The following is a 10,424-nucleotide window of genomic DNA, read 5'->3' as shown; positions in this document are numbered from 1 at the left end:
GTGTGTGTGTGTGTGTGTGTGTGTGTGTGTGTGTGTGTGTATATCTCGGTGTGAGTGTAGCCTTCAATTTATTTTACTAAAGCCTGTCCTGTCTCTTCTGCAGTGTGTGTGTGTGTCTGTTTGCGTGTGTCGGCATGAGTGTGTGTGTGTGAATCTCAGTGTGAGTGTAGCCTTAAATGACGTTAGAGCGAGAGATCCTTTTTATTTTATTTGTGTGTCTGCGTGTGTGTGTGTGTGTGTGTGTGTGTGTGTGTGTTAAAAGCTCCTGGGTTTTCTATCCTCCAGCGTGTCTCCAGCAGCGAGGACAGAGTGGACGTGAGGAGTAAAGGAAGGACTCTCTCTCTCTCTCTCTGCAGGCCGGCCCCTGGAGGGCGAGAGACACAGAGTTCGTCCACAGCAGCAGAATCCAGCGCTACGCTCCTCCCTCCCTCCCTCCTTCCCTCCCTCCTTCCCTCCCTCCCTGACTCCCCCCCTCTATCGTATACTTTCCTCTCCCATCCGGATGCTTCTCGTCGTCTTGTCCGCTGACATTTCAAACCCTGCTGACTCTGATAGAACGAATGTTCCCATGAAAATATATGCAGACCTGAAGAAGGATTTCGTCTGTGTTGCGTCTTATTTCTCCCTCAGAAGGCGTGTGTGTGTGTGTGTGTGTGTGTGTGAGAGAGTGTGAGACCAGCAACAACAATTAGTTTTCTCTCCTCCACATTATTTAAAGAGATCCAGTACTTTTTGGGTGTTTTATGTTTTTTTTCCTACTTTCCAGAGTCAGAAACATAAAAAAACCCACATTTTTGTATGTATTCGGTGTGTGAAGTTATTTCAAACAGCAATATTTAGCTAGCTTAGCTCAATGGTTGAGCGTCTATGAGATCAAACAACACGATTAGGATCTAATAGACATTCAGGAGCAGAGCTAAACGGAGGCAAAGAGCCTTGTTCCACGCGTCGTCCCGGTGTTTAACCGGTTTCACACCTTTTTGAACCCCCTGGTCTCATCACACACACATTGTTTGTGCAGCAGCTCGTAGTTATCGAGCCACCGGTCTCGTCTCTGAGGAAATAATCAGTCTATCTGAAAATAAATCAAATAAAAGCCCAGCGACGTTGGACGAACCCAGAGGCTTTAAAAAGAGATCTAACCTCTGTGCAGCATTTCTAATGTTTGTTCTAACAATCTGGAGACAAATATTTGGAGTTTGCTGAAGGACAAAAACAGATTTTCAACCTGTTTCCTTAACTCAAACAATGGCTCTATTTCATTTAATCAATGCCAACTACCATTTAATTGTATTATACATTATATTAAATATTTTATAATGATGAATGCATTCATATTTTCCTTGCCCTTTACAAAAAAAAATATCATTTTCAGCTTTTTCTTGCTGCATTAACATTGTTAGACTATCCGCTCTATAAATATCAGCACTTTTAAAACCCTTTTATGGGTTTTAATTCATCCTGGTATTTAGTTTTAAGAGCGTTGCTTCTCTCCGGTGTGATTCATGAAGCTCAAACTGAGGCGCGTGTGTGTGTGTGTGTGTGTGTGTGTGTGTGTGTGTGTGTTTCCAGAGAGCAACGCAGGACTCTTACAAAACAACACTTCTTTATTGTTGTGTACAGTATGTAATCCTGGTAAGAGTTTTTTTTTTAATAATGTAACAGCAGTCTTTAATAAAACATCTGAACCCCAGCAGCCTCCTGCAGGGCGGCGGGTCCGCTCCCATCCGCCCCGCGCAGCTCAAAGCAGGCACATTCCTCATGCAAAAAAAAAGCTGCGACATGCATTTAAAACCCTTTTGTGTAACCAAGACCCCCCCTCACACACACACACACACACACACACACACGCACACACGCAGGATAAAGAACTCCAGACATCGATGGGAGTTCTCTGTGTGAAGAGTCCAGTTACAGAAAATAGAAACCAGAAATCTGACTTTTTTATATTACAGGTATGAACGCAAAAGAAAAAAAAAAACATGGAGAAAAGTCCCGGGACCTCTGTAGCAATGCATCCTGGGTATTGTAGTTTCAGGCTGTTGTGACGTATCAAAGGGGTTGGAGATGATGCAAAATGTGTGCGTGTTCGAGATATGCTCTGTGTCTGTCCCTGTGTGTGTGTGTCTGTCCCTGTGTGTGTGTGTGTGTGCTACATAACAATAGGTAAGGTGACACCCGAGTGTATCCGGTGAAGACTGTTTCCGTTCACGCCTCGCAGACGCACAACACCACTCATCATCGCTATATCGTCGACGAACGGAAGGGAGAAAAAAAAAATAATTCACAGCCTTAATAAATAAATAAATTACATTTTTTCCGGTGTAAAAGCTGCACGTGTTCTCTGTGGGTGACGCCGATGGCTTTCCATGTCAATTTTGATCCCACACGCTGCCTGTGGGCAGCAGGTGAAGGAGGAACTCTGTGTGGAGAAGGCACGAATGGCTGGATGGCTAAAGCTCAGGAGTGATGCGGGATGATGAACAATCTGCTCAGAAACAGTCACCATGGTGAGAAACAGTTATATTCGGGTGCTGTTTATGATATTTGTGTCCCCCTCCCTCCCCCTCCCACACACACACACCTTACGCTTTTCTCAATAAATCTTGCTTCTATGTCTTTGGCACACAACAGCGAGCTCGGGCGCTTCAGCTCTCTCAAACAGTTCATGCTCCTCGTGCATCGGCTCCTCTCGGATCTCCAAACTTATTTTATTTTTTTTACAGAAAAAAAGAGAAAACGAACCCAAAACCTGGGCGGGGACATGATGGATGATGGATGAGCGCGTCACGCGAGTGTTGGACTCTGACAAAGAGAGTTTTCCTCCAGGGGACGATTTGAAATACCGAAAAAGAAAAAAATAATCCCAACGCTTACTGGTCCTCCAGGTGAGGTAACTGGGACTGAACGGAGAGTTTTTACATTCCCAGTCCCGGTGCGACGGCTCCGACCATCTGAAGACGTGTCCCCCCCCCCTGCTGAGATATGTGTGTACCGGTCCTTTGAAGAGGGGAAATCCATACTTTTTGGGGTAAAAAAAGAATAAAAAATGAAGCAACGTAACAGGTTAAATGAGGCTCCAGAGATCAACGGATACAAACTGGTCCCAGCAGCAGCTGCAGGGGGTCGACCGACGCTACTGAAGTGTTGATACTGTAAGACAATTTGTGCTGTTATAGTTTTAAAAAAAAAGGTACTCCTCCTTCGCACCGATTGGCCCGACAGCTGGCGTCGCGTCACGGCCTCCCAGCTTCCTGTTCCCGTCGGCACTTCCTGCCCCCCCCCTCTCCTCCCCCTCCTCCCCCGCGCTGATCTCCGTTGTTCCCGTCGCTTTCATTTTTTTCTCTGCTACTCGTTTCTGCCGTCTCACAGTTTATTCAAAACCTCCACCGCGCCCTCGTTCACAACGCCGGCTCCTCTTCGTCGATGAAGCTGATGTGCTCCGCGGACGCCCTCCCCACCTCCTCCTCCTCCTCCTCCTCCTCCGCCCGCCGCCGCCCCCACTCGTGCATCTCCAGCTCCTGGGGACGAGCGGCGGGGCGGTCCGAGTGACACCACGGTGCATTCTGGGTGGCGTCCCTCTGCCTTCTCCTCGCGCTGACAAGGTCCAGAGACAGGGGCAGGGAGACGGCGGAGGGATGGAGGGGGAACGCCGGAGGCGGGGCGGAGGGGGACGGCCTCGGCCGGCGGCCCCCAGGGGAGGACGCGAGCGACGGAGGAGCCGAGCAGTGGGAGGACGGAGAAAGAGGAGGAGGAGGAGGGTGAGGAGGAGGAGGGGTGTCCTGGGAGGGAGGCGGAGGGAGCAGGCCTCCGCCGGCGTGGCCGCCGGGGCGGGGCGGCGAGCGAGGGCCCCGGCAGGGGGAGAGGGACGGCGAGGAGGAGCAGAGGGACATGGAGAAGGAGAGGGAGGGCGAGAGGGTGGGGGAGGCCGGCGGGGGACGCTGGTCCTGCAGGTACATCCCGTTGCTGGAGGAGGGGGAGGGAAGCCGCGGCTTGGACGGGAGCGGCGGAGGCGACGCCGCCGAGGACGGCGAATCAGGCCTTTTCGGTGAATGAGGGGTCGGGAGAAGGCATCCTGGCAAATCCACGCCGTACGTGTCCCCGCGGTCCAACAGGGAGTGGGTGTCGGCTCCGCCGCGGAGGGAACAGGGCGTGGCGGCGGCGGCGGCGGCGGGCGGCAACGCCAGAGCGGCGCTCGTGGACTGCCGGCTGGCGCTGCTGGGGGGCGGGGTTAAATTTGGCATCATGGTCACGAGGACGGGCTGCGACGGCGGGGCGATTTGGAGGAGGGGCTTGAGCAGGCGCGTCATTTCCTGCAGCTCCTGGCTGAGCGTGGAGACTTGTTTAGAGAGACTGTTCATCTGTTGGAGACACACACACACACACACACACACACACACACACACACACACAGGAAGGTCAGTCCTTTTTCGAGTGCCTTGTTGTTCAGGAGGATAATGAATATTAGGCGTCGCGCTTACAACAATATCTGACAAAGTTAATCCTTATTTGTGTAAAACACTGTGACACACACTCTGCATGCATGATGTTCACAGACACACAACGTGTGCTGGGACTAAAGAGGACAAGCTGCGCGCTCAGATTAGATATTACCGGGCAATCCCTCACAGAGATCTGCTGAAGCAGCGTAATCCCTCCAAATCTGTTATTGTGATAACGTATTTTCATGACATTTGTCACACAACATGCAAAGTGATGACACGCTGGTGCTTCACACAAATACTGTGATGGAGGATTGGAGCTCCGCAGGAAAGGATGCAAACACTCGTGCGACTCATCCGCACCAAGTTATTGACATTTTAATGGCTCATGTTGCCGTCTACAGGTCAGAAATCATCACGTTTTGCAAATTTTCTACACATGCATAATCAGAAAATATACTTTAAAGTATCAAAAGTAAAAGTTCTTATTCTGCAGAATGAAAAATGACCACATGGTGGTGCTTCTCTACTTATTGTCTAAGTGCTAACTAAGAAATAGCAGATATTTTGACTTTCTATAGTAGGAAAAGCAACAAGTATCATCATCATCATCATCATCATCATCATCATCATCATCATCATGTAGCACTTACCTCCTCAGTCAGTTTGGACACACTCTGCTTGATCTCTGAGTGCTCCCGGATCCCTAAACACACACACACACACACACACACACACACACACACATATAAACACACACACACACACACACACACACACACACATACACACACATGCACACACACGAAGGAAACAAACAGGCGAGAACATTAATCTTCCAGAAAAAATACACTTCTTCTCCGAGCGAGGCTAGTTTTTGTGTGTGTGTGTGTGTGTGTGTGCGTGTGTGTGTGTGTGTGTTACCTAGGTATGGAGAGGGCGGACCCATGGGTGACATGCTGGGACTGAACTCAAACTTCTGGGTGGAGCCGGAGTTGTTCTCCGTTTCAACGCCGTCCACGAATCTATGCAGAAGAAAAGGGATTAAAAGTTTTTTTAAAAGCACTAATTACAGTGTGTGTGTATGTGTGTGAGTTTGAGAGAGTGCGTGTGTGTATGTGTATGTGTGAGAGAGTGTGTGTGTGTGTGTGTTTTCACACTAAAATGAACTCCTCCATCAGCAGATTTTGCTCACAAATCACTGCACACAGCAGACAGTGTGTCATTAATCTCTGAGCACACATGGACACTTTCCTCGTGTGTGTGTGTGTGTGTGTGTGTGTGTGTGTGTGTGTGTGTTACCTGGGGCTGAGCTCAGACGGCGCGCTGCAGAAGCTGACCACCGGTATCTGCAGGGTGGCCGGGCGCGAGTGCTCCGACGGCGCCCTGAAGGGCCTCGGCGTGAGCAGCGGGGAGCGCAGCGGGGAGCTGAGGCCCCGCCCCAGGCGCAGCGGGGAGCGCGCGGCGCGCGGCACCGAGTTCGCCTCCTCGTCTCCTCCCTCCTCGTCCTCGCGGATCGACGGCAGCTTCTTCACCAGCCCGCCGTTGCTCTCCCAGTCCACCTGCGGGGGCAAAGGCCAGAGTTACAGACGAGTTTACTGGAGGGCGCAGTGACGCGGCCGCGCCAGCAGGGGGCGAGCAAACACAAGGGGTTCTGACAGTGAAGGTTTGGAGGCGCTGCACTCACAACACACACTTCTATGGGACACACACACTTCAACAACAAACACACACGATCAATTATCACTTTTTGTTTACATTCCTGAGCCTCTTTTCTTTCAAAGTTGGACCTTTTTTTTTCTGGTGAGGAGTTGATTTAGTGGAGATTTAACATGTTAGGTCAGTTTTATTTGTCAATTCTTCCATTTGTGCAAACATACAGAAGATTTTTAAGTGTGTTTCTCTTCAAGTGAATGTAATAAAGTGCAAAAACAGCTAAAAGATAGAATAGAATAACATATAATCAACATAAATTAGCAAACTATAAAACCTATAATAGACTTTAAGCATGCGTTATAGCGGACATGTTTTTTTTTAATTTTTTGGATGTTTGTTTTCGTGGTTTCAAATCATTTCTAAAGCCTCAAAAAACAATTAAAAAAATTAAATAATTAAAATGGTCTTTTTCCCTTTTTTAAATATGGAAAGATCAAAGAGCCAATGTACTTTAAATTAGTTTGTTTTATTAGTTTTAATTCACCTCATTGCATCTCATGTCTCTTTGCTTTATCATCTATTAATAATATTTATCCTCATTATCATTTCATGATTATTACTTTCTGCTGCAATCAGAGAGTGAGTGAGATAAATGAGATAAAAGTGGCGACTGATTAGAAGCAACTACTTGAAGGACTTTGACCCGAGTTCACAACTTTTCCCCCCAGAGCGATGATGTGAGACGTCAGAGGGAAATCAGAGCGAGAGACGAACGGAGGAGCGAACAGTAACGAGTTAAATTCCAATTATTTCTCATCTGGTTTCCAGCGAATATTGTTTTGCCTCCGTCTTTGCCAGACTGCAAAAAAAAAAGAAGCCTGTCATGCTACATTTAATACAGACTGCTGCTTCTGACTTTTTCCTCATCACTTTGCTCCGAGCATGCACACACACACACACACACACACACACACACACACACACACACACACACACACACACACTCCCCTGGCAGTTACACTCGTCCCTGCTCCCCATCAGCGATGTCCCTGCTTATGATTTGAATAATTTAGGCGGTCTTCAGTGTTGATGCTGGGTCGCGGAAACTTCCAGAAATGACGAGCTAAACAAAACAGGACTTTCTGTCTGTGGCAGAAGGAGAAGTTAAAAGTTTAGCCCTGAAAAAAGCACAAAAAGCACAAAACAAGAGCAGGGAAATGTAACTTCTCTTTTTCGCGGCTGGATGCTGGAGTGAGTTGAAGGTTAATAACGTTTTATACTGAAGGGAGAAGTCTTAAAAACACTTCCACAAATATATTTTCGACAAGCCCCGAAGAAAAGAAAAGAAAAATAATTACTTTCTGGCTATTTAATCTTGTGATTTTCTTTTTGAATGAATGACTAAATGTAACTGTTAAGGTGTGTTGTCGTATAATGTTGTGCACCATTGTCTCTTTAAAGCTCTTTCAGGCTGCAGTGTGTATTACACAGTGAGGATTATAGCGTAAAGTTTATAGGAGTCATTTAATCCTCCACATTGCCAAAATCCTCAATACATAATACAATAACAGAGTCTTTCTGCGCATGCATTATGTCTGAAAACACGAGGTCTGTCTTTATCTACACGCTCAAGACAATTTCATTGCATGCTAAACAAAACAACAGCTTTCGGGATTACGGTATATATATATATATATATATATATATATATATATATATATATATATATATATATATATATATACTGTAATATCTTGCCGTTCTTCTCCACCGGCTACAAAATAAAAACATCACTCGTGACTGCAGCGGTGAGTAATGAATGTATTTCACATCTCATCATGCAGACAAGCCAACGCCCTCCACCCCTCCCTCCCTTTAATTAAGTTTATCCTCTTCCTCGGTCCCTGCCTGCTCAGCATACTCCCTCCTCCTCCTCCTCCTCCTCCTCCTCCTCCTCCTCCTCCCCCCTCCCCCCCACCTCCCCTCTGTGCCGCCGTAATGTATTTTTAGCTCTCTCGTTTCTAATCTTAGCTCTGGAGGAAAACCAAAGGAGCGCTCTGCGATGCGGGGGCGTGATAAGTGTGCTCTTGCCGCGTGCCGGTGGCGCGTGTGCCTGTCAGCGTGTGTGTGTGTGTGTGTGTGTGAGTGTGTGGGTGTGTGGGTGTGCTGAAGTTTGCATTTCGCATCGTGGATGTGTGATCGAGTCATGCCGCCGCCTGAGAGCCCAGCAAGTGACAGAGGATGTATGTAAACTGTGTGTGACGAGAATGTGCTTTTTTTTAATCGTTTCTTCTGTTTTTGGTGCAACGTGTATGCGTGTATGTGTGTGTGTGTGTATGTGTGTGTTTGTGTACACAGTATGTGGCCAAAACCACGCTGTAACATCCCCCTATTCTTTCTTCCTGTAGCACAGATCAGTGCACCCAGTCGACTGGTTGTTTCCCCCTCGGGGGCTCCGGGGTCACGACCTTCCATCTGCAGCAGTGAATCAGCAGGACACACACACACACACACACACACACACACACACACACACACACACACACACACGCACCCACGATAACTTTGAGGATGGAGCCTTCGTTCTTGCTCATCAACCCTTTCCCACATTCGGTAACTCAATTCTGACTTCCTGTTCATCCTCCTTTCTTTTATTCTTTCTTTTATTCTTTCTTTTTTTCATCACGTCTTCGCCGGCCAAAGCGTATCTCTTCTTTGTTGCTGTGCCAAAAAACAGTTTAATCCTTTGGGATTGCCTCTTTAAGTCTCTGTTTACCCGCAAAGGAGGTGCTGTACATCTGTAGTCTTTTCTCACACACACACACACACACACACACACACACACACACACACACACACACACACACACACATGCAAATACACAAATATATATATGCAGAACGCACTCTCCTGGGCTGCTGGTGCCAGACGGCTTCTGCATACATGACCAGTCTGGACATCTGCAGCCCCGCATGAGAGCCGTGGTGCATCCTGTCGACGCCGCTGTGCGGACACACACACACGCACACACACGCTGATACATGTGCACACACACTCTGCACCACAACCACAGCGTCGCACGAGCCTGCAGTGAATAAAAGAAACTGAGGAAAAAGTAGAACAGAAAGTCTCCCCTTCCTCCCTCCTCCTCCCCTTCGTGTCTCTCCTCCTCCACCTTTTCTCTTCTCCTCGGCTGGCTGCTCTATTTATACCGAGCGGGATCTAAACTTAGCTGCAGCTGCGGGGGGACGCGGCTATTTCGGGGACGGCCCGTGCCCCCCCCCCCCCCCCCCCACACGCTATTTTTAGAAACAGGACAACTTCAAACAGCAGCACTGAGCTATTCTCGTCCCCATGTTTTGCTCCCTCTGCTGCTGCACCAGCCAGAGGCACGGGCTGCGTGTGTGTGTGTGTGTGTGTGTGTGTGTGTGTGTGTGTGTGTGATGGCAGTGGTTATGAAGAAAAGCACATTTGCACATCTTCCACCCGCGAGGCCCCTCTCGAGCTGCCCGTTGCAATCCTGCATTTTTGTTGTTGTTGTCAATTTGCACTTCGGAGGCCGGCTCACCTGATCAGGTGCGCCGCAGCCACGACTTTCACTTCATAAACCAGATATGTTATCATTTCCTCTTAATAGAGACCAAGTTATTCCGCTCTCATGGTGCGTTCACACTCAAAACACTCGCGAACATCCGCAACGCTTTTCCGCCTGATTTTACTCGCTAGACTTTATGTGGTTGAGTCGCTTTTTCGCAACCATTCGCAGCGGAAAAGGCGGCGCGGCTACGTTACCCCAAGTTACCCGCGCATAGCCTCACTAGCTAACGTAAACTTACCCGGTCACGTTCTTGTAAAACAGTTTAAATTTCCGCTATCGATCGTGGAAAATTAAGAAATATTTCTGCGTTATGCTTGTTGTGGAAATACCACAAATGTCGAAACATCAAACGCCCCTTCAGGCGGACCGGCAGCCATTTTGAATTCAGCTACGGCAGGACGCCGGAGCTTCTCAACGCTGATTAGCTTTCACAACTTTGGGCAAAATATTTCAACTCTGGCGAAAAAGTGTATATTCGCAACGCTTTTTTGCATCATTCGCGTCTGTGCATTGACTTTACATGTAATCTACTCGCGTGAATATTTCGCAACTCTTTTGGTGTGAACACGACATCAGACACGTTTTTTTTGTCATTTCAGAAAAACAACGTATGTAGTGAGACAAAGTGTTACCCTGCTGTAATTGTACACATTGCATTTATGAACATACATGGGTATCTCTGAAGATATCTACACACATATATGCACCAGACTATGCCACCTGCAGAC

General features: G+C 47.9%; 1 protein-coding gene across 1 annotated transcript in view; it reads right to left on the bottom strand.

Moving 5' to 3' along the window:
* Positions 1–3,326: 3,326 nt before the first annotated feature.
* Positions 3,327–10,424, bottom strand: part of kcnh3 (potassium voltage-gated channel, subfamily H (eag-related), member 3) — a 117,928-nt gene continuing 110,830 nt past the window's right edge. Inside the window, exons 12-15 of the mRNA XM_068572046.1 lie at positions 5,745–6,004; positions 5,367–5,467; positions 5,096–5,148; positions 3,327–4,361 (exon numbers count right to left, since the gene is read on the bottom strand). Of these exons, the coding sequence (XP_068428147.1) occupies positions 3,402–4,361; positions 5,096–5,148; positions 5,367–5,467; positions 5,745–6,004 (1,374 nt within the window). The 3' untranslated portion in view covers positions 3,327–3,401. The remainder of the gene's footprint in view (positions 4,362–5,095; positions 5,149–5,366; positions 5,468–5,744; positions 6,005–10,424) is intronic.

Source organism: Clinocottus analis, unplaced genomic scaffold (assembly GCF_023055335.1).
Source record: "Clinocottus analis isolate CAN_PGR_092001 unplaced genomic scaffold, fCliAna1.0.p SCAF_12, whole genome shotgun sequence".
NCBI lineage: Eukaryota > Metazoa > Chordata > Actinopteri > Perciformes > Cottidae > Clinocottus > Clinocottus analis.
Note: the sequence above shows the minus strand (reverse complement) of the source record. Positions and strands in the feature narration are given on the sequence as shown.